This window comes from Rhinolophus sinicus, chromosome 3 (assembly GCF_057876585.1).
Source record: "Rhinolophus sinicus isolate RSI-liver-muscle chromosome 3, RSI-T2T, whole genome shotgun sequence".
In the NCBI taxonomy this organism is placed as follows: Eukaryota; Metazoa; Chordata; class Mammalia; order Chiroptera; family Rhinolophidae; genus Rhinolophus; species Rhinolophus sinicus.
In genome coordinates this window covers 174,800,421-174,825,094 of record NC_142503.1, presented here as the reverse complement: position 1 = coordinate 174,825,094, position 24,674 = coordinate 174,800,421, and the positions used below count along the sequence as shown (strand labels likewise).

Genomic DNA, 24,674 nt, shown 5'->3' with positions numbered 1-24,674 from the left:
AGGTCACTTTCCTGTTTGTAAGTGAAGCTGTGGCTTAAATGTCGCCTCCTGTGTAAAGCTTTCTCTCATAGGCCTTACCTCCCCCGAGTCTCTGTAGCACTGATTCTACGATCATACTGACTATAGTGCAATCACTTGATTAGATCTCTCTTCTTCCAGGAGCTCCTCCAAGCCAGAAATTATGCCTTTGTCCCCAGATGTCTCCAGAACTCAGCACAGAGCTTATATAAGGGGAGGGTGAAGATATAAGAGTTTGTGCAAAACTAAAATCTCCATGGCTGAAAGGGGGTAGGTAGAGGGGAAGACACCCTCTTTTCTGCACTGCCCAAACATCCTCCCTGTCCCTTCTTCCCATGGTCCCTGGGTACGACAGTTTCCCACTGGCCTCAGCTGATGTCCAGCTTTAATTGCCAGACCTTGAGAGGATGCAAGAGGGACTAGAATTGGCTTCCTTGACCCTCTCACGTGTGCCAAGATAAAGAGGTCTTATCAAGACACATATCTCTATCAGACAGTGATCCATCCACCTATCCACCCATCCTTCTAGCTGTTTATTCAGTTCACCAATATTTATTGAGCATCTACGATGGGCCAGGCACTATTCTGAGTTCTGAGAATATAGCAAGGAAGAAGGCAGAAAATGTTCCTTCTCTGATAGAACTTCAATTTTCATCAGGTGGCGTGAGACACACACTAAATAAACAAAAGAGCAAAATATCAGACAGTGGTAAGCCTTAGGCTAAAGAATTGAACAGCGGTGTGGCGACCGAGGGTAGCTGGGCGGCTCCTTTAGACCGGGTGGTGTCTGAGAAGGTACCATTTAAATGGATAAGCAGGAGCCAATCACGGGAAGATGGGGAATGAGGGTGTTTCTTTGTCACCAGGGCTCTAGAGTTCCAGGCTGAAGGAGCAGCTGGCATGGAGGCCCTGGGGCAGGCAAGAGCCTGGCCTGTTTGAGGAACTGAGGAGGGCCAGCTGCTAGAATGTAATGATGGGAGGGAGAAGACTATGAGAGGCGGGGGCAAGGCCAGCGAGACCATCCTGCAGGGCCAGGTCAGGTCAGTTAGGGCTTCCTCTGACTATAATGGAAAGACCTGGGAGGGCTTTGAACCCAGGAAACCTGGTAACCCTGGCCAGCCACCTCCTCTTTCCCTTCCCTCTTACCCCTACCCACCCCCTTCCTTGCTTCCTAAACTATTTCCTGGTTCATCTTGTCTACCTTTTAATTGCACGAGGCTATCCAGCCTCTAGATAACACAATTACCAAATGCAGGTCAACCCTTTCATTCTCACCAAAACTAAACACGGTCAAATCATATGAGCTTAAAATGAAAAACATGTTTAAGAAAGATCATTTTTTTTAAACTTCTCCCAATTCTAAATTACACCTAAAAGGTTTTTGTTTTTTTTTAAAGAAAAATATCCCTTCCCTAAGGACACACTGGTATTTAAAGCATTTGTAAACTTCTTAGTTTTTATTTTCTGTAAAATCCCTGCAGCCCACGATTCACGGGTGAGGCCTCATCTGTCATAACCACCTCTGGGCCCCTTGCCGGGGGGTCAGCTGCACTCTTGGCCCCACCGGCCCCTCACCTGCTGGCCCAGGACTCACGTCCTTTCCCGGCACCCTCAGCCTGCCTGGAGCAAGGCCACGCAGGACTCCAGCTGGGCTCCCCAGGAAGTAACTGTGATGGAGCTTGAAGTCCTGTCTCCTTAGCACGAAGCCTAAGTGCCAGGAGGCTCCCCAAGTGGCTGGCCAGAGCCAGCAGCCCTGCACGGGTGGGAAGCACCCAGACATGGAGGTTGTAAGCCCATGCTTTTTCCCCTTTTCTGTTTTCTCTCTCTTCCACTAAACATAAACATCTCACATCCATTTTTGCATGAAATGACAGGTATTTTTTTTCATATTCCAAGCATAAATAACATAAAGGCACATAATACTGAATACGCCTTTTCAAAACTCACACCTTCTTGGAGATCTGGACACAAGCCTCTCTGTTTTAGACACCTCGTCACCGAGCATCCTGGGCTGCGCCCAAGCAGTCCCCATCGGCGGGCCTGTCAGACCCTGTCTCCACCGCTCCTCACGGAGGAGAACTGGCCCAGCCCACAGGGTGAGCAAAAACAGAGCCAGGGCCAGGAGCAGCCTCAGAGCTCCCAGGACCATGAGGCTACTGAGAGCAAGCACCCTGGACAAGCATTTCCAAGAATGGCAACCCATGAGGCAAACACTGTGCTCACTTTGATGCGACATAAAACCGGGTTTTCAGGATGGCTGCCTTTGTGAGCCTGGGGACGCAGAACCACTGGCCGCTGTGCTCGCGGTCCTGGTCCCACCCACCCGAGACACAGGCTCAGGGTCCTGCTGGTGGCCGCTGAGGCAGCTGCACTTGGGCCCTCTCCGGCCCTGGGGGCCTGGGCCTGTCATCGTGGTGGCACTCCTTGCCTTGTTGACAATAGTTCTGCTTCTGGGCAGATGTGGGGCGACTGGCCCCCTCCTTGGTGAGCCAAACAAGCTCAGAGGCAGGCAGGCTGTCCATCCCTTTCTCCGCTGCTGTAGGATCCACAGCACTGCCCACACCCCTGTTGTGCCTCCCACCCTGGTTTCATCATGGGAAGCAGCCTCACGGGCCCTTAGAGACTTGGTTCCTGCCCGCCGGCCTCTTCTGTCTCCTCTGTTGCCACCCCGCTCTCCCCTCCGCGCCCTCACCACCCACCCCAGCCCAGCCTTACTGAACTATGCACGTGCACTTTCTTGAAGTCACAATACTCCTTCCTTTTAACCGGGATGGCTTTCCTTCTTTTACTGGCTAAGTCCTACTTATCCTTCAAAACTCAGCTCACTATCTTGTCCTTCCTTCTCGGACTCCTCCAGTCTGAATGAGCACACCCTTTTCTGTTCTACCACCCCTGTGTTAGCACTTACCACGCAGCTTACTGGTCTCTGTCTACAGCCTAGTATCCCCATGAGGTTGCATTCTTTGAAGGCAGGGACATGACTCAGATCCCTGGATTTTCAATCCTTAGCCAAGTGCTTGGCATGCCATGCACATTCAGTAGGTGCTAAGCAAATGGATGGATGGATGGATGGATGGATGGATGGATGGATGGATGGATGGATGGATGGATGGCTGCTCCAACCAACTGACCTAATGGGGCCAAATGAGTGAGCCCCGCTGATGCTGGTCACTGGGGAGCACGTGCATTTCGGCTTCATGTCAACATATCAGCTCCTGATATGGCTATATAAGTGTCCAATCCCACTGCCCAGAGCCTGTTGGGATTCTCAGGAAGCCAAAAAGGCACATGGTTCCTGCTGTCTCAGAAGAGAAGAGAACCAAGTACTCTGCACTCCCTCCTTCCCCTCCCTGTCCCCATAATATGTCCACTACCCTTTCTGCCATTCAGGACTCACACTACAATGCATCCACCTCTGAGACTAAAATGCTGGAAGTCTCCAAACACTCCTGGACTTGCCTGTAATCAGGTAACTACAAGCTACAGACAAGCAACTCCCAAAGAATAGGGACGGGGCCAGGGCAGGGAGATGTTTGATGGAAGATGGGACAAAGCGTAGCTATCTGGTCTCAGGAAAACAATTAACTTCCAGCACTGGCTCTACCTCACCCTTCCCTCTACTCCCAGCCTCCCACAGCGTCTGAAAAGTCCGGGGCCCCACATTCCCCACGGGCCTGAGTCCTGCTCACATTCTCACCTCCCACCTCCAGTGGGCGCTGCTGAGTTAATGGCCTGTACCATGTCAGTGGTGAGGGCATCCAGTAGGCTGGTGATAAATTCCATTTTCTTCCCTTCTGGACAGCCTGAAAGATAAGGTGAGATTTGAAGGCAGATGCCAGGTAAATAGTGAAGTAAACAGTTTCCTCAACGACCACCATTTCCCAACCTCTCTAGATCCTTCTTGTATAACCAAGTCCACTTAGGAGAGCATTTACTGCTCAGACGATTCTCATAAAACCCCACAGTTCCTCTCTATCTGTGGCCCACAAGGGACCATCAGACCAAAGGGATAACAATGCTTTCAGTTTTCATCCATCCCACAAATGTTTGCTGAGTATCAGCTCAGACACTGTGTTAAATGTTAGGGATATAATACGGGGTTATAGGGTCCTTGTCGTTGGAAAGTACACATCTGCTGGGGAGCTCCAGCTACTTCTGGTATAGTACGGCCAAGCGGTCACACTAGAGTATGCAACTCTAGAGGTAAGGACGAGGTACTGAAGGGGCATGAGGGACAAGACAACCCGCAGGGGTCAAAGTTGACTCAAGTAGACCTATCAATTTATCCATCCAAGAACCTCCTCCTTTTTTCACTTCTCTTCTCACCCAGCTTAGATTACAATGATCAAATCTCCCTTATAAATGCTCTCAAATCCTTTGTTTCTCTTTTCCTCCACTGCACTATTCTAGCAAAACCCCAAGCACGGATGAACCTTCTCACAGACGTGCCCTTTCCAAGTCTACACCCATGTAGCTCAGCATTGCTGGTGTACACACCACCACTCACTGGACACATGGATATCCCTGTAAATTCATGATAGCCGGCCCCACATGGACCCTCAACATTGCCTACAGTCTTCTCTGCAGCGACTATTTCAATCTCTCCGCAAATCCTCCAGGTCTCTATTTCAATGCCACCTTCACAGAGAAGCCAGACTCTGCAGTTGACTCTCCCTACCCTTCTCACAGCACCTTGCTCTTTCCCTTCAGAGTGCCTGTCACCACTGTGTATACGTTTGCATTCATCTGTGTGTATACTCTCTGCCTCTTCCACTATGTAAGCCTTATGTCAGTTTCGGTCACTAGATTATACCCAGGGCCTGGCATATCTGAATTCCCATTTGCTAAGGGGGTGGCTAGAAGGAGGTATCCAGCCTCCACGATTTCATTCTTGTGACAGGGTGATTTCTACATACCTCACTTGGGAAGCCCTTGACTTTCCTCTGTTTTCAGCTCTCCCTTTGGAGTCCTGATGGGGAATGGAAAGGTGGGCCCAGCTCCCACCAACACTGATCCACATTTATGTTAAGATTACAGTATTCCGAGCTATCAACATTTAATAATCTTCTTGTAACTCACTGGCAGAGAACACTATAAATAAGGGGAAACCCAGCACAGAGGCCATTTAGAGATCCGGGGTCCCCTGCTTGTGAGTCTTGAGTCATTCCCCAGTGACAGTTCTGGATCACCAAGGATCATTGCAAAAGCACTCTGCAGGGCAGGCAACAGACACTGCCCAGGCCCCTCAGGACAGCCCCTCCCCATAAGCTGTCTTCTCTTCCGTCTTGGGTAAAAGGGCTCACCGCCCCCAGAACATCGTCCCAATCCCCAAAGAATAAAGAAAGAACTGTAGGATTGCAGGGGTAGGAACTACATTTTAAAGACAAAAAGTAAGGGCAAGGAGGAGAAACAACGTGCTCTGGGCACAGCACTAATTAGAGGCAAATCCCAGACTGGATGCAGCTCCCACAGCTCCTGGCGATGCCCCTGCCCAGCTTACAGACAGGAAACAGGCCCTGAGGAGGGAACTCGTCATATGATAAGGAAGGTGAGGAACAGAAAGAGGTGAGGTGCCGGCAAGGGGCAGCTCCGCGTCCCACCTGGCAGCTCCCTGTCCTTGAAAGGGTCATCCACCTCCGCACTCTTGGCCCTGGCGTCGCTCTCACAACTGGGCATCACGTAGCTGCAAAGAGAGAGAGAGATGGGGTGTGTGGAGGGGATGGGAACTGAGCTGACTTCAGCCACTACTGCCAGCAACGATCTGTGTTGTCACAAAGCCTAGAGCTCCCAGGGCTGGCAGCAGAATACCTCCTGCGCTGTCCAGCAGCTACAAGGCAATCCCAGCATCAATGTTCCCACGGAGACATGTTCAGGCGTGTCCTTTTAATCACTCAGGCATACTGATGTCACCTACGTCTGCACATGGCCTCTTTTCTGAGAACCTAGTGACTCAGGCAGAGCACTAACCCTTTCATCAGAGAACTGTGGTTCAGAGAGGTTAATTACTTTTCCAAGATCTCCCAGCTGGGAAGGCACAGACCAGTGACCATCATCCAGGACCCAGGTCTTTCTACCAGAACTTCATCTGCCCGTGAATGGAAATGCTGTTCTCCTAGTGCCTCGACTCCTACCAGCCAGGACAGTAAAGCCGGGAGGTGTGAGGAGCCAGCCTAACAGGAAGCTGGTTCTCTTGCCCCAGGGTCCAGCTGAGGGGCAGGACAGGCTCGGGTGGGAGGGGGACGTACCGCGTGGAGGTCCCAGGCAGCGGTCGCCCCGTGTCCACCAGCACACACCAGCAGTAGCCAGTGGACTGGTGGCACTGCACTGGCTTATAGAGGCCCCCAGGGGCACACTCTGGGATGACAATGCCCTCACGAGGATTCTGCCGGGCCTCTTCCAGGGCACTCTGCCTCTCCTGGTCACACGAGTGGACTCTCTCTGCAAGAGAAGACACACACAGCCTGTGGTGACTGTTACTCCAGTGACTTATCAGTGCCGCCTTCCCTGCAAGGACCTGGCCTGGCCCCCAGGAACCGAAGGCTTGGTTGGTGACTCAGCACAGAGAGCTCTGTCCCACCCCTGCCCGTGGAGAGTGCTGGAGGCCCAGAGCCATCTCTGCTGCCCGGTTCATCAGCATTCACACCCAGCGGGCTCTGGCTGGGGACTGAGGGCTGCTCCTTATCAGAGCAGCGGTTTGCCTCAGGGCTGGATTTCCTGCCTTCTGAGTGGTTCCTGCTGATCGCTGTCTGCTGGCTTGGCAGATGAGGGTGCAGGAGCCTGACTGCCCTGCGAGCCCTGGGAGCTGACTCGCTGACGCAGGAATGCCTGTGTGTGGACACTCTCCCAAGCCCAGACACAGCAGGACAGAGCTGCAGGCTGCCAGCCTCAGGGGGAGTCATGGTCAGTGTCCAAGAGGAGCAGAAACGAGGCCCTACCCACCCCACTGCTTCCCAGCCTCCAACAGGGCCGGACAAAGTAAGCTGAATGGGCTTTATCCTATTACACAACACGGCTTCCATCCAATGGGAGAGAGAAACGGGCCCACAGGAAGGTCTCTGCACTCAAGGGCCTCAGGAAACATGTGAACGTGTCTGAACAGCCAAACTTGGTTTCCCAGAGCCAGGCGCAGGCTGAGGCAGTGTGTGGTGCCCCGTGCCAGGCAACGCCAGCTCAGGGGCCCTCAGACCCACACGCCCCCTGACCTGAAAATTCTACCCAGTCCACCAGTCAACCTGCCTCACTTCCCTTTCTTATTCTCTGTTGTTGTACTATACTTTCTCACATTTTGTGGGGTTTTTATTATTATTATTAAAGATAAATAGCACTGGGTTTCTTTTCTTGTTATAAAGAAAATTTTGAACAACCCATATCCCATCGAAGTTAAACACCACCTTCCATGTGCTTTATTATATTATTTCGTTCATGAACATTATTCTAGAACTTTCCTCTTGATGAAGATGACAGGAATTCAGTTTTGGACATGCCATGAAATTTTCACACAAAAATATCATTCTTCGGGCCAGGAATTTGAATCAGCGATTTGGAGACTCGTGCGGCTCACTGAACAGCACAAATGATCAAAATAACAGAAACTGGACTCAAAAGGCGTTGAAATAATGGGTCTGTTAATGATATACACATGAACAGTACAGATGTTGTAAACTGTAGGTGTGCACAGAGACGCAAAGCAGCTCAACACTACTTTAGAGAGAAGTCAGATGATGGGAAATGGTTCTTTGTCTCACGCTGACAAAAAACGCTGAAAAGCAATAATGGCCCAGTGATTCTCACCGCATGAGCAGAATATTTCTTTAGGGGCATAAGAATATCTGCGGGTCAGGAGACAGGTACATATGGCACAGTCACTATTAAACTATAAACTTCAATTTGGAAAACAAAACAAGTACTATTGTTTTCATGATGCAAACACAGCAAAGCTAAACAGAATCTCCTTGGCTAGAAGAACAGGAGCTTTCAACTGGTGACAGACATTAGAGGAGGGATTCTGGACCCAATTGTAACTGCCACCAGAACAGCCTCTAGAGGCAGCTTAAGACGGAGACATAAACTGATGGGTGAAACCCAGCTTGAAGACCTAGAATTTTCACTTGAGCCCCTGGCTGGGATGGAGCCATGGCACCTTCCAGGGGATTACACAAGAGTTTTTCACCAGCTCCCCAACCCCAATTTGGTAGCTTTATTTTCCTACCTCGTATTTCATGCCATAGAGAAGGTGACAGAGGAGCAAAACCAAAGGAAAACGGCTTTTGACTGGCACCACATTTGTGCAACAACCTCTGACAGAGGCTTTAAATTAAGATCCTCCAGGCCAACATTCTAGAATAAGCCATAAATCAGACCCAAAGCCAGACGCAAAGAAGTGGGGGAGGAAGCTTCCCCAGGGGCAGAGCGAAAGATGAACCTGACTTCACAGCATTGGGAATCCTGAAACTGCAGAAATGTGGAGAGGAGCCATCTAAGAAGTGGGAACCATGGTTTGGGGGCTGTCGACAGATTTCTGGAAGTCCTGAAGGCTGTTCTGAAACACTTACAGCCAGCTTCCATAGATGCTGCACCAAGTTCAATGGAGAATAAAAACCATACAAATGAGAGAGCTCGCTAATTTGGAAAAAATGAGGGCTAGCTAGCCTGGAATTAGAGAGAAGGTTAAATGCAGGGTTTATTACCCTTTTTGTTTGTTTGCTTGCTTGCTATTACTTTATGACATTCCCTACAAGTCTGGGTGCCCCTCTAAAAGAGAGAAAGGAAAGGTTTATAACAATAGTGCTAACCGTTTGTGAACAGTACACAGAGAATTTATCTTCCAACAGAAAGAAAATCGCCCTTAAAACCGTCTTTAAACTAATAACAGTCAAAGCAAATATTCACCGAGTATTACGTGCCAGGCGATAGACTTAAGGGCTTTACCTGCCTAATCTCTTCAACTGTGTGAGGTGGGCACTATTATTCTGCCCAATGTGTAGATAAGGAAGCTGGGCCTTGGAGAGATCCATACATTTTCCCAAGTTCACACAGGCTGGAGAGAGGAGGGCTGGGGTTCCTTCCAGTAAAGGGCTTCTGAGAATCAAGCCTGTCTTGCTAACCTCTAGACAGTCCTGCCTCTAATCATTTGCTCTCAGGGACAAATATATTTATTTTTATAGTGTAAAGTTTTTCCAGGTCAGTCACTTTGCAAACTACTCCAAATCTGCTGCCTTCAAAACCAAGCGTGTCAAAACACATACTTCCCCATTCGACACAGACCAGCTTCTTCCGAAATGATTTTTCTCAGCTTAAGCACTCTATAAATCTTGTACCAAGTATTTTTCCCTCTTTGTCTGAGAACTGAAAAACTTAAAGCCAAACCTGTAACTCACCCGCCATTACAGAAGAGTAAACTGAGTAATAATAACTGACATCTATTTGAGTGTCACATCTACTTGAGCTAACAGCTATTCGGTACTGGCACTTTACTTGTATTAACTCACTGTCAACTCATCACAAGCCTCTGAGACAGGTGTTACTATTTTCCTCACTGAGCAGAAGAGGACCCAGGAACACAGACCGGCTGTACGATTTTCTCAAGGTCATACAACTAGGGAGTTGCAGAGGTAGGATTCCAGTCTAGGCGTCTACTCCTAGCCTGTGCTCTTCACCTCTCTGCAATATTGTCTCTCACTGCCAAAGGCAAAGCTGATTTTTATTCTAACTTGTATTTTTCTTTTACTTGGTGTGGCAGATCATTACAAAATGGTCCCAATGAATAGCACCTCCCTGTATCCATGCCCTTGTGTAGACCCTTCCACATTGACGCTGATGTGCTTTGACCGATGGAAAGGGCAGAGGTAATAGTGTGTAAACTCCAGTCCTAGGCCTTCAGAAGCCTTGCAGTTTCCACTTTCACTTTCTTGGAAGCTACCCTGAGACCACCACATGCAGCAGCCAGTGTAGCCCACTGCAGGATGAAAGGCCACACATGGAGAGAACCAAAGCAGCTCAGCCCACATCCAGCCCGAACTGCCAGACATGTGAGTGAGCTCATCTTGGACAGTCCAGCTCAGCTGACCCTCTAGCCGGATGAGTCCAGGAGCAAGTTCAGGTAGAACCAGACAAGGACTGGTTCCACCTCTCAACCCACAGAAACATCAGAAAGAAAAAATTATTTTGATTTAAGCCGTTAAGTTTTGTAGTAGTTTGTAAACATCAACAGATAATTGCAACACTTAGATTTGCTCAACTCTTTATTGATCAGTTTACCCCGTGTTTTTGTAGCCCTCTCAGACCCTTCAGCCAATCAATCAATCAATCAATCAATCAATCGATTATTCTTGCTTTTCCAGAGGTCATGCAAATACTAATAAGTACATAGCAAAGATGAATGGAAGAATTAGGAGAGATCACCGAGAGCAAAGATGTGTCATTAAAGACCCAGACTAAGATCATCCACAGTCTCGTATTCCCAATTATTACGCATGGATGTGAAAACTGAACAGAGAAGAAGGCTGATAGGAAAAAAATTGATTCGTTAGAAATATGCTTAGCTCAACAGATACCCTCAACTGCCAGAAAGACAAACAAGTGGGTCCTAGAGCAAATTAAGCCTGAAACATCGCTGGAGGCAACGATGACAAAACTGAAGCTGTCCTACTTCGGTACATCGTGAGAAGGCAGGTTCTTTGGAAAAGACAGCAATGCTGGGGAAATAGAAGGCAACAGGAGAAGAGGAAGACCACATAGGAGATGGACTGACTCCATCAAAGAAACTATACACACGAGCCTGCAGGGGCTGAGCAGGGCTGTTGGAGACAGGGCATTGTGGACACTACATTCATAGGGTCGCCAGGAGTTGGAGCCGACTCAATGGCACATAACACACACACACACACACACACACAGACACACACACACACACACACACACACACACACACACGTACACCACAAGGGGTATAAGCTCATTCTGTATCTGAGGACCCAGAAGCCAATCCCATTCTTGAAGACATTTTCACTCTCTACCCTTCTGAGTCCCCTCCCAAATGAATCTTATAATTTCTAACTATCAGTTTTCCTAGATACCAAGAAGTTGCCTTCCAAACTACAAGGCAGGGACTCTATCTCAGGGGTCTCTTCATGACCACTGGGTCAGAGAGGGAGCTCTCCAGAAGTGAACACTCACTGTTCTAAACCACTCGATCTCTGCTTAGGAAAGTTCAGGGAAGAGTGACAAGATTAGGTCTGGCCTGATAACTATGAGAATGGGCCAGGGCTATTTGTAAACACTTCAAAGACGATACGCATCAGGGAAGAGGGAACAATCAGGCAGGGCTGTCTAGGGGGCACGGGAATATGTGATCACACATTCTTACACACTCAAGAACACCCGTCCCTATAATCCTATCCCAGGATGGTGCAGAGAAGAAAGAGGTCACATTCCCCACCTAGCAATGGGTGGTTTAACCTCTGACTGCCTAAGAGAAGAAACACAACAGAAAAGCATCCTGTGGAAAACATGAGAACACGTCCCAGCCCTTGCTACCAGAAAACACAGAGCAATTATACAGAGCACCAGAGAGAAGCAGGACTGAACTGGGACGGGAGTGGTCATGGCGGGGGACAGGAGAGAGAAAGACTGAGCTGAACCAGACGAACAAAAACCCTGTCTGTAGGCCCAGGGCACCGGTTCTTATGTGTCCAGCCAGGACAGGAGAAGCATGGAGAACAGCTCTGTGTGCCCTGGCAAGCCCAGACCTCTGTACTTCTCAATTACTTGTGGTAGTTAGGAGCAAGGGGAAGGTGGACAACCTAAATCCTCAGCTAATCTCCAATCTTGCTTTTAGCCCAGAGTTTATCCCTTTGTTCTAGGAACCTTTTCTCCTTTATCATCTTTTTCCTTTTCCTTCTTTACTTATTAAAAACAAAACAAAACAAAACAAAAAATAACGGCTAACAAACATAAACATTAGAGGATTCCAGTTTCAGGTCCTTGCGTTGCTGCCTTCCAGAGAAGGAGCTGCTGAAGGAATGAGCAGACAGCAAAGCTGAGATGCTGGGTAACCCAACACCTGACCCAGCAGATACAAGTGAGCCACATGTGGCGAACTCTTTGAAGAAAGAGCAGGGGAACCTCATGGTGATGGAGGAAACAAGGTGTTGGGTAGAGAGAGAAGGCAGTAGTCAGAGAAGGTCAGTAGCAGTCAGGGTTCTCTAGAGAAACAGAACCAATAGGAGAGAGAAAAAGAGGAGAGATTTATTTTAAGGAATTGGCTCACAGGATCATAGGGGCTGGCAAGTCTGAAATCTGTAGGACAGGCCAGCAGGCTGGAAATTCAAGCAAGAATGATGGTGCAGTCTTGAGTCCAAAATCAATAGGTCAGGCCAGCAAGCTGGAAACTCAGGCGGGATTCTATGCTGCAGTCTGGAGACAGAATTCCATCTTCTTCAGGAAATCTCAGTTTTTGCTCTGAAGGCCTTCAACTGATTGGATGAGGCCCACCCACATTGTGGAGAGTCATCTGCTTTACTTAAGTTCAACTGATTTTTAACGGTAATCACATCTCAAAAATACTTTCACAGCCACATCTGGACTAGTGTTTAACCAAACTGGGCACCGTAGTCCCACCAAGTTGACATATAAAATTAGCCATCACAAGGACCATATGACAAATGAGAGCAAGAGAAAAGCCCAGTCTTACAGAAAACTATCCACAGACGGACCAAGAAAAATCACAGGCCATAGAAACACGTATTGGGAAGACTACCTCCATGAATGATGCAATCTTTCCAGAGAAAGAACTAGAAGCTCTCCTAGTGGAAGCTCAGTCAGTAATTAAGGGCAGCTGCTCAGGCCACCCTGACCAAGAGTTGCTTACAGTAGAGCAAGGGGAGTGGGAAGCTGACCGGGTGGCAGGCAATGTCCTCAGAGAGGAGAGCGCCCCTGAGTCTCAGATCGAACCTGGGATCCTGAGAAACGCTTGAGATTAAGGCCCCTGGAGAACATGCCTTCGGGGACCCAGGCTCTCACCCAGCTTGGTACTGGGTGTGGGCTGGCACCGTGTCAGGCTCTGGACACGTCAGAAAAGTTTTGTAAAACGTAGGAAGAAGAAAGAACGGGCCATGTGATCTTAAGCCTTCCTCCAACCCTGAAGCTTACCCTGAAGGCTCCAACCTAGAGTGGCATCTCCCTCTCCTGAATCTATGACTGAGTATCCCTCATGCAGCCCAGTTTCCCTCATGCACCCCTTCCCCTTAGTATTGTGACTTGACCAGACCATAAGCTCCTGAGGGCAGGGACCCTGTCGCATCCTTCCTGATCCTTTACCACACCCATCCTTGGCCCCCAGCTCCATATTCATAGGAGAACGATGGAATCTCAGGTTTAAAGCATCCACAAAGAACATGTGGTCCAAGAACCCTGCCATTGCTTGAATCTGGCTACGCCATCGCCAGCCACAGAATTCTATTCCAGCCTGAATTCAGAGGTGGGGCCTCCCACTGCTCAGTAAATGCCAAACAGTGGCGATGAGACCACAGAGACCGAAAAAAGAATGTCTGTCCCTTTAAGCCATCCTGGGAAATGAAACACTCAACCTCTAGACTATCAAGTTCTGGATTTTCTTAAGGGAAAACAAAAAAAATCAAGAAAAGGTTACCCGCCTGAAAAACAAGAAGAGCTTATTTATGTTTCATTGCGAAAGGAATCATCCCACCAGGCCAAGAATATTCAGGAAAATACTAATGTTGTGTCGCCTACAGTTACCCTGAAACCCCTTCAAATACCTCACACCCACCTAGCCGCTTATCAAAAATGAATGAAATGCTGAATGATAACCCAAAATAACAAACTGTGTGTTAAAAACAACCTTCCCTAAATCACAACATGAAATTCCAGAGGCGTAAGAAATCGTGTGGCTCCTGCGTCAGGGTTCTGTGTGCAGGCCTGTGAGTGCGGGAGTGTGCTGTCAGGATGTTTGCAGAGAATCTGGCCCAGGAAGGGAAGGCAGAAACAAAAGGAGGGAGAGGTAGGACCAGGCTTGAGGGCACCGACTCTTGTTTTTTGAAGGGCCAACTCAGGGACTGGAGAGGTCTCCAGGGGAGCAGATGCTGTGGAGACCCCAGTCTTTGGGAAGGATTTATAGACCATCCCTGAGCAGGCCCTTTTTGTTTATTCAGCCACTCAGGGTTTTAGCACTTAGGGTTTCAAGCCAACTATGTAAAGGGGTTATTTTTCTTGCTTGTGGACTTTGCACTTTTTCACGGAAGGGGCCAAGTGGCCCCTGGAGAACCATTTTTCCAAGCACCATTTGCTGGACTGGCTCTGCCCTTCCACCATGGACTGTCTATCACATCCAGCACCAAACTGTCATTCAGCCATCACAAGTTCCCGAGCCTCAGAGCCATCCAAGGTACTCCAAGTACCCCCCAAAGAAGAGGGGAGCACATAGAACTGTTGCTCAGGGCTCCCTTTGGAACTGAGGACAGACAATAGGCCTAGAAAAGGAGAGGCCCAGAGGAGAGCCCTGCCAGGGCAGCGAAGGAGCAGACGCACTGACAATAGGACAAAGTCAGCCCCTGAAATAGTGCTCAGGTATGTATCAAATAAGAGGAGAGTGGATAGGATAGAAACAAAATATGCACACATTTCAAACATTCATCTTTTCCACTGGAATGGATTTCCCCATCTCATTTCATCTAAAGGCCCTTTCCCCATAGAGTAGGCAGCCAAATGGCGTGAAAAGGATAACGTCATCCCCCAATCTTAACCTACAAAGGGACCTTGGACCACATCCCTGGAGGAGGGCAGCCCTTCTGATGGACTAAGTAGCCAAGAGAAGAGGTGCTTTTAGCTCCAGCCAGGAGGATTAGTGCGGATAAAATAAAAGCTCAGCAGGATGGTTGTTGCCAGAAGCCAGAGGGAATTCAGGGCAGTCAGAGGGAAGATGTCCCAGGAACAGGAGCGGGGGCTAGGTGGGGATACCTGGGCTTCCCTGGCAAGGCTGAAAACAACAGTAAGTGCCTGTTACCCTCCTCCTGCCGATGCCACCCCAGGGCCTGGCATGTGGAAGGTTCTGTCACTGTTTCATGGAAGGCAACAACAGTTGGAATAAAGGCAGTAGAGCGTGGGGGTCAAGTCATGGGCTTTAGGGTCAGATGGATCAGCTTCTACCTCTTGTTAGCTCTGTGACCTTGGGCCTAGAGGGTTACTTAAACGCTCGAAGTCCCTGGTTCCTTACGTGTGTGAGAAGAGTAACAATAACACACACCTCCCAGGGTCATGGTGAGGCTTAAATGCAGTCAACCTGGCACTACAGTGAGTTGACTGAGGGTAGATTATTAGCTGGTCTAATGTAGCAGCGTCCCCAGCAAGTGTGGAGTAAACCCGGATGTCTGACCCCTCCCAGTGAATGACTAGTCTCCTTAACTGGACTACAAAGGCTGACCACAGGCAGGCAGTGGGCACAGTCTGCTCCAGCGGCAGGCAACAAAGGGGCACCACACTGTAGGTAAACTAAAAAGTGATAATATAACTAAGAATCAGCTTGCTTTTTATGACCATCATGCCAGCAACTCAAAACCATGTCTGTGATAGAATATTCCCCCCACTGGGCATACACTCCACTGCCTTTGGCACACCACTGCCTTCCCGTAAACTGCTTCCTCAGATAGGCCTTGCAATTCTTCCCTTGGCCTCTTGGCACTAAGTAAAGGCCTTAGCACATAGTGCTTGATGGGCCTGTGACGCTGGACAAGGCCCCTAAGTAGTCTGCGCTCCTTTTTCTCATTTAAAATGAAGCAATGATACTAAACGAGACCACTTTTATGGCCCACAGTCTAACACATTAGACAGGGTCAGGTGCAATCCCCACAGCTCAGGGGCCAGAATCAAACTCTGCATCCCACATCCCAGTGGGCCCCAAGCACCGGGAAGGGGCAGAGGGACAGGCCAGGCTGCTGGGCGCCTTCGGTCTTCCTGAGTACCTCGTACTGCCCTCCATGCTCGCGCTGCGTGGCCCACACTGCTGTGGCTCAGAGGCTCCATCTGCTGAACCAAAGGAACAATGCCCATCTCACATGCCAATGTTAGCTGAGAGCACCTACTCACAGGGGTGTTTGCAGTGGGCTCTGTAAACCGGGCATGTGGCTGGGATGAAGAGCTATGGGTGAGGAGGTGTAAGGGAAAATTACAAACCAACCAGCCTGCTTGAATAATTTCTGTGAAACCTAAAATGGCCATGCACAGTGCACCATTGTCTGAAGCAGTGACCTCTTCCTTCCCACATAGACAGAAACTGAAGAGTGAGAGAAAACAAGATATAAATTCTACTGGGGATGTTTCTCTAGGATAGATTGTCCCAATATAGCACATAGGCACTTTCTTATAAAAAAAAAAACTTTTTCCCCAAAGCATCACTGACTCACAACCACTCAAATTTTAGACAAGGCTCTATCTCTATCGACTCATGCCATTAAGTGAGCTCATCCGACCCTTCCACCAAAAAGAATATGAAATGCTTCACAGAGGTTTTGCAATGAGAGATGGCAAGCTGTCTTCCTTCTAGTTTATCTCAGTAACTCATTGACCTTGACCTGACAAGCTCTGTCCTTTAAGGACAAGAGTTCCTAAATAAAAATTCAGGGGAGAAGGAAGCAAGCGTCACAGGCCAAGGACGAGCTGGGAGAAAGATTTTTTAATTTGTCAAAATAAAGTACTCTAACTTCACTCTTCATTCCCCCAAAACACTAATGCTGCATATGTGAGTGTGTTTATAAGATCTATATCCTGCCTACTTCCAAAGCCGTTTTACAAATAAACACAGAATGAGGACCCTCAGACCAAAGCAGAAACCATAGCTGACTTCTGGCAAATTGGAAGGAGTCAATTGAAATACCTCGGCAGGACCTTTGATTTCCATTTCTTATCAACAGAGGCCAAAAGGAAAACATACGGACATGTGGTTTTGCTATTAACACCAAAAAGCATACAAACTCACCTACAGAAAAAAACAGAACCTTTGCTGGTCGAGCAAGTTCCAGAGGCCAGGTCATACCCCCACAACCAACACCACTACACTTCTGTTGCAAGCAGACAAAGTGGGGTGAAGGCACAAGGCAGCTGGGAAAGCTAGTTTTAAAACAAGGTAAAAATGGACTGCGGGGCTAGGCTGTCTGGGGCCAGTGGGTTTACGGCTCCTCTTTGTAAAGGGAAAACTTGAGAAAGGCCTTTGTTTTCCGAGAGAAAGCCATAGGGATGACCACCCATCCCAAGCTCTCTTCTATTGGCCCTAATTGACCGAGACACCTGCATCAGATGAATGGGCAGACATCCAGAAGGCCAGTTATAGAAATAAACATCAAGGGTTTGTTTTTATATAGATATTTTAAATGCACACAAGCCCAGACCAGTCCGCGGCTGCTAACATTAGTGGATTACTCATTCTTCCTTCCAATCACGTCATGTGCGAGGTTCCAGGTGGCTATGGGGTATTTGCTTACAACGGCTACCGCTGGTTTCCCTGAGAGCTGTTTATTTTTCCAGGCCTTAGGTCATTACATCACCCCGTGGTTTCTGGGCAGGCCGAGTGCTGGTTTGGGGGTGGGGGAACCAGCCAGGAGATGCAGTTCCGTTGGTGACCCCGAAACCCAATCATAGCAGTAGCTATCTTGGAAGGAGCCTCCCCAATGAGGGAGGAGCAATCCAAAATGTGGCCAAGGGGCCCCGAGCAGGCGTATGGGAGAAACGCCTTGCCACCCGCAGGTGAGGGCAGGATGCCGAGGTCAGCTGTCCTGTGACATGGATGGGAAGTTAGGCAAACTCACTCATGAATGAGGAGAAATGGGCCATTTCCATGGCATAACTTAAAAAGAAATGCATTTCCACCCACATCCCCGCCGATGGCTCTGTCTCTGGGAAGCAGTTACCACGAGCTGCTGCTGCCACCAGTGCACGGAAGGAAGATTGCTGGGTAAAGAGCCAAGAAAGAAAAGGCATGGTCTTCTTGGATTTAACCCGCAGGGCCAGGTTCTAGGGCCTTCCTGAAGTCCCAGATCAGATCCTGAAAGAAGTTAACTAGAAAAGATGAAGATAAAGGAAAGAAAGGGATGGGGAAGAAGGAAGGCAGGCCAAATGACCCCACAGAGGCTGCAGGAGTCAACCACTGAGGCTGTGGGAAAGGGCCTCCCTGCCTGGAGGTTATTGCCATCATGCTGCACAGACACAAGGACTAAGGCTCAAACGACTATATTTCCTGACAGATAGTATTTTCCCAGAGGAGAAAGCACCGACTTTTGTCATACAAGAAAAAAAAAAAAAAAGACTTACAATCACAGCTGTAGGAAAGTATCTGCATATAGTAAAATTAGAAGCAGTGGCACTTGGGATGAAGAATGAGATGAAGCCTACTTTGGGTCATTTCTTTCATCTTTTTCTTCTATAAAACGTAGATGATTTTAAAAATTGTTTTAATTCTAATTTTATTAAGAAATGCCTTGGTAGCTAGCCCCCAACACAAAAACTCAGCAAGAGCTCCTTATAAAAGCAGAATAGAGTCTCTGGCCAACACTCACACATGAGAAGACACCCAGTCTCAAGTTCTAGATGTTAGCTGGCCAGGTACATGGTCTCCCTAAACACAAGAACTCCTGGTACAATGGAGGCAAGAATCAGAGAGAAGTCCAGTGAGGCAAACCTGTCAACACCGAACTTGTCAAGTGCTCAAAAGGTGATACTGATCGTGGTGAACACACAACAAAGCCTTCAAAACAAGGACCAAAACCTCCAGGAGGAGCAAAGGAGACAGGATACGTCTGCAGGCATATGTGTCATGTTATTGCAAAACTTCAGCTGCCCAGTGGAACCCTTCCAACATCAACAGTCCCCAGGCCAGAAAACAAACCTGGCGTCACAGGGTCTGAGTGTGAAAGAAGGATGCTTGGGGTGTACGAGAAACTGGGATGGACTCTTTGCCTCTGGGACAGAGAGCTGAGAAGGAGAGTTCTCGCTCAGTTGGTTTTCTGAGTCCCACATCAACATCCCCAGAGAGGCGGGCTGCAGCTCACCAGAACCAGAATCTTTCGGCAAACTCTAATGGGAAACTGTCTCAGGGGCTTGACCCAGAAGCTCTAGTCCATACCAGAGCCAGATGCCCAGACATGAGTTATCATTTAAGTATATCTGACTTCTCATCAAACTAAGTGAGATCATGTGAAAAGTGACTAGCCCAATACATAAAGATACTCCATCAAGAGAAGCCATTGCTTTTATCTCTCCCCCAACTATCCTGTCCTATGCACTAACCTTACAAGCATAACCTCACAGACATAACTGGATTTCACAAGGGAAAAATTAGGGCGGTGGGGTCACTCCAACAAAAGGAAGGTGATTATACCAGCCTGGAAACCATTTCTCAACATGATTCCATACTCATCCAATTGCAAACTATATAAGAGAAGCAGAAATGGAAAGCAGAAGAACTTCAGTGGAAGCGAACTTCATCAACTATAGTTCTTTAGGGCCTGACTCGGACTCACTGTGAGGATTCTGATTTTACCGATAAGGACGATCTTTTCTCCTCCATCCTTCCCCAAAGCAATCAAACACCTTGAGCTAGATTCCATAACAGATGTAGAATAGGCAATAAAGCCCTTGTTCTCGCAGAGTTTATAATCTAGAGAAATTAACCACTGGTAAACAAAAATGAAGCAATTCATGGAAGCAATTGCTAAATGTCAAACGAGTGTTCTGGGCAAAAGGTGTTGAATAATTTCAGAGAGAGCTCACCCTCATGTTGACCACTTGGTCACAGAACGAGAACGAAACCTCCTACTGGGGGCTCAGGGAATGGGTCGATCATTTGCAGCTGTTGTCACTTCCAGGTACCACAGGCACCAAAACCACCTCTTTTTTTATCATATTTGCTTAACAGTGAGGGGGCGTGGAGGAAGGTTCTAAGAAGAAGCTTCCTAATAAATGCTTTTGCTTAGAGTGACAATCACAAATTCTTTCCCGATTGAATAATTCTTACTACAAGCAGTATCATTAATATTCCCATTTTCCCTACCAATAATGAACAAATACATGTACTTATAATTTATCATGCATTTATTATTTATCACTTAGCCAGGCATCTGTTAAGTACCACACAGACATTAACTCAGTTAATCTTTAACCACAGTCCTTTCAGGGGGAGATCATGATCCCAGATGAGAACTGCGGCTCAGGGGGATTATTTGATCTGAGTGGGTCACTCACTAACTGTTGAAGCCAGAAAGTGAACCCAGATTTTGCTGATTCCAAAGCCTATGCTTTAGCCACAGCCCTCTTTTGTCAGAGAATCTGGCCCATGGGTGTTCACATGGTCTCCTTCCCACCCACCATCCCACAGCTCCTCCAGGTTTTATCTAACAGGGAACCAGGCACATGCTGAGGCACTGACCAGCCCAAGTCACAGAAGAAATCAGCAATGCTGCATAGATTCACCTCGTGGTCTAAATATATCCTGCATGCTAGTCCTCACACTACCACCTTTCGGACACAGCTGGCATATAGATAAACCTAAAAGGGTCTAGGACAGCACACTCATTAACTGCTGGTCATGTAAAATCTGCCTGCCAGTTGGAAGGGGTGTGTCTTTGTTTATAATCCTTGCTATCTGTAAATAAAATGTGGGGGAGGCGGGATGGCTCAGTTGGTTAGAGCGGGAGCTCTCAACAACAAGGTTGCCAGTTCAATTCCCGCATGGGGCAGTAGGCTGTGGCCCCTGCAACTAAGATTGAAAACGGCGACTGGACTTGGAGCCGAGCTGCCCCCTCCACAACTGCATTGAAGGACAACGACTTGGAGCTGATGGGCCCTGGAGAAACACACTGTTCCCCAATATTCCCCAATAAAGTTTATATATATATATATATATATATATATATATATATATATATATATATATACACACATACACATGAAAAGAGAGGCAGCCCGGTGGCTCAGGTGGTTCGAGCACCACGTTCCTAAAGCCAAAGGCCCCGGGTTTGATTCCCACATGGGCCAGTGAGCTGCGCCCTCTACAGCTATGACTGTGAACAACAGTTCTCCCTGGAGCTGGGCTGCCCAGAACAGTCGGAGGTTGGTGTGAGCTGCCGTGGGCTGCTATGTGCTGATATGTGCTACCGTGAGTGGCCGGCAGCTGGCATGTGGCCGGCAGTCTGCACGAGTGGCCGGCAGCCAGCGTGAGCAGCTGGCAGCTGGCAAGAGCTGCTGTGAGCTGCTATGAGCAGCCAACCGGTGACTAACTGCCTCAGCCAGGGGAGTGCAAGGCTCATAATACCAGCAAGGGCCAGGGGGCTGCACCCTACAACTAGACTCTGAAACAATGGCTTAAAAACCAATGGGGTGGAGGGGGATTATGCCAAGTGGCATTTCTCACAATAAAGTCTTAGACTGAAAGAAGAATGATTCCCCCTGATAGAGATACAGATTAGGTCTGTTAATACATCTCCTGTTGATGGACATCTGGTCTTTATTGATGGTAACTAAATTTTACTGACTTTGGTCAGTACTAAAACCTGACCACTCTCACAGGGCCCTCAACAGATCAGATCAGAAAAGACACAACCGTAAGCAGCTGTTTAGAGCCTTAAAAACACAGACCCAAGGCTCTTGAGGCTTGAAGTCCAACTTCTCTTTGCCCAGCCATTCTTCTTTCAAATTCTTCTGCAGAGCATATAGAAAGTCAATTAAAATATTAAAACATATGGTCAAAAATTTGTGTGTGTTTTTTTCGCTAAAAGTGTCAACTACTCATGAAAGATGATCCCTGAGATAACTGAAGACAAAGTTAGAAGGGATTAACTCATCTCATCTCATTTTACAGCTGTAGACATTGAAGGCCAGACAGGTTAAATAACTTGCCCAAACCCACACAGGAGGTTGTCACGGAGGAAACATGGGCCAGCCATGGACGGATCGGGTATGTATATAACGCAAGGCAGATTACTTACCTGAATTTCTTACACTAGTGTTGTTCAGTTTGGAGTCCTTGATTACCAAGTGCTTAATCCATAGAGTGGGAGCTGTGATTTCTGGAGGGGAAAAAGGAGAAAATAAAGTCTGGGCAAAAAGAGCATGTCAGTTGGAGGGTAACCCCCAGACTGTATAATGGCTGTGTTTCTCCAGCCTGCGCCATCGAGGCTTGAGCTGTCATCTCCCTCATTCCACATTTACTTCGTCCCAACTCCCTCTTGCTTCCTCACCACAAAAGCTCCTCTCCCCACCAGCTCATAGGAGCCAATGAAGGCCTCCTGTGCAGGGAGGCAGAGTGGTCAGAGTCCAGAAGCACTGAGCCACTCCATCCAGGAATAAAAATATTGTCCCAGGAGGTGAGGAACATGGGCCAAGTTTCTCTCAGCTGCTTCCTGGGAAGGAGATTTAAAGGGGATAAATCAACACATGAACGCCAAACAAACCACAAAGACCCATTTTGGAGGAAATGGCTAAGCCACAACAGATTTTAGGTGCTGAGATTCTGCTCCACGTGGGAAAGAAAGGAATGGGTCTAATGTGCGCTTCAATGCCCTTTCTAAAGGTTTCCCGTTGAAAAGAGGCTGCCCTCCATCCAGAGAGCTCTGGGGTGCCTCTAGGCTCTCCAGGGCTTGAGTCACCCAGAGGACAGGTGGCATGTGAATCCAGGATAACCCTGAACACACTGTAGAGGGACAAGACCTTCAGTGGGGGTGTTGGGGCATCTCCCAAGCTAACATGGTCTCTATTCCCCACCCGATCCCTCAGGGTCACAGACTTGCCAATGATAAAGGCAAGTGAATCATAGAAGCATTTGAACTTCTAGGCATGAATACACACATGTTCCACTAAAGGATCAGTTGAAAAAATAGCTCACATCTCAATCTCTCTCTCTAGAGCTGAGGCGGTGCTAAGGACATCCCTAGCCACGGTACCAACCAGTGGCATAATTTATTTTTATTCCCCTAGCTCACCTTCCATTCTCATGATCCAGCCTGGATACACTTGGCTGAAAGCTGCTAAAAGGTTGCTACATATTATACTGAGAGCTGAACCTCAGTGTCAGACGTGGCACTGTGCCAAGTTTCCTGCTTCTCCTCATGGGAACCTGGAGTGCTTAGGAAAGCACGCTACAAAACATAGGCCCTGAATAATTCAAACTCACACTGAGGCCAGCCTTGAATCCCAAGCTCCCCCTGTATACTCCTTATACCTCCAGGGATATCCAACCTCTATTTTGCCACCAGCCACCGCGATTTCTACTGACCTAGAATTTCTCCTCTCCCAAATGTCTTGCCTCAACTTTCAAGGTCCCTACAACTTAACCAAACCAGCTTCACTAACCAGTCTCTTTCTTGCTACTTTCCTGACTGTACCCCATCCCCACAATTTGTCATGCCAGTCTCCCTTCCTGGAACGCCCTAATTCTTCCTCCCCACTTTCAAGATCCAGCTCAAGTCCCAACTCTTCAAAGAATCTTTTCCCAGATCATTGTGATCTTTCTTTTATAAATTTCTACTACAATAAAAATTGAGACGATATAATTGGACACAAAAAGCTCTCCAATAGTTGCCGCTGTGGTGAGAGCCACGGCTTGCTCTCGTCAGTTTCCCGTTTGTCTCCCAGAGGCCTGGTACTATGCAGGGCCCAGAGCAGGAACTTGTCAGTGCTGGTTCGTTTCCTGACGGGACAATGCCGGCCTGACTGTCTTTCTCAGCCATGGCTCCTTGGTCTTGGCAGCCTGAAGGGTCCATCCAGGCTCTGTTATTATTGGATACCAGCAGCCAGGCAGGAAGCTTGGCAAGAACAGAGGCCCTTTCCAGAATTGGAGAGTGTACCAGTTCCTGGGAGGGTTTGCATTTTTTAAAAGGTTAAAACAACCCAGCTTAAACTGGGAAAAATTAAAATTTAAAAAGAAAAAATAATAATAAAGCTTAAGCAAACATCCGAAGGAAAGACCTGAAAATGGGTGGAGGAACGTGAGTCAGAAGTAATAGCAGAGCTTACCATCCCCGTCGAACACCGGCTGCGTCTCCATCGTGGGTGTCGGCTTAGACCCGTCATCTGAGTTGAGGGTTAAAAAGAATCGAAAAGAGACTACCATCATTGAGGTAAATACTATCTACTCTCCAGCACTGTTGAATGGTTTGGGTTTGCACATGGCCCGGCCAAGTCCCAGTGAAAAGACCAAAGAGAAAGAAAAGAAAGAAGAACAAGAAGGAAAAGAGAACCACAGAGAGACACCAACAGTAAGACAAATCCAGGTGTGTGCTCACTCTTCCAAGGGAGGAACAAAAGCAGCGAGGCTGTCATGGCTTTCGAGGAGCCTTCTTCATTAATCTGAGTGTACCAGCATGAATGTCAGCCCTTGTTCCTCCCCAACAGGAAAGCTGGGAGGACTGTCTTCCCCAGAAACCCCAAGTTTGGGCCAGGCATGATAAGACAAGGTCGATACACATTGTGGCATCAAATTCTGGTGTCCCCAGTTCCTTCCTGCCTTCTTGTGAAAGGTACCAGCCCATACCTTTCTTAAGGGAAACAAGAGACTGTGGTGCTATTCCCTCCCAAACATCTAGCTACATCTCCATCCTCATTTGAAAAACAGTCACGGGGAGAGGGAATATAGTCAATAATATTGTAATAACTATATA

General features: G+C 48.0%; 1 protein-coding gene across 7 annotated transcripts in view; it reads right to left on the bottom strand.

The window, feature by feature from the left end:
• The window catches only part of SMOC1 (SPARC related modular calcium binding 1), a 140,543-nt gene that overhangs the window by 12,705 nt on the left and 103,164 nt on the right, over positions 1-24,674 (bottom strand). For 5 of the 7 annotated variants that reach the window (XM_019733473.3, XM_074327290.2, XM_074327292.2 and 2 more), the window contains 5 exons: positions 24,031-24,087; positions 22,005-22,085; positions 6,264-6,456; positions 5,619-5,701; positions 3,716-3,821 (listed from right to left, as the gene is read on the bottom strand). In XM_019733473.3, the coding sequence (XP_019589032.1) occupies positions 3,716-3,821; positions 5,619-5,701; positions 6,264-6,456; positions 22,005-22,085; positions 24,031-24,087 (520 nt within the window). Of the gene's footprint in view, positions 1-3,715; positions 3,822-5,618; positions 5,702-6,263; positions 6,457-22,004; positions 22,086-24,030; positions 24,121-24,674 lie in introns of all 7 variants that reach the window. The other 2 variants (XM_074327291.2, XM_074327295.2) reach the window with 2 other exon arrangements.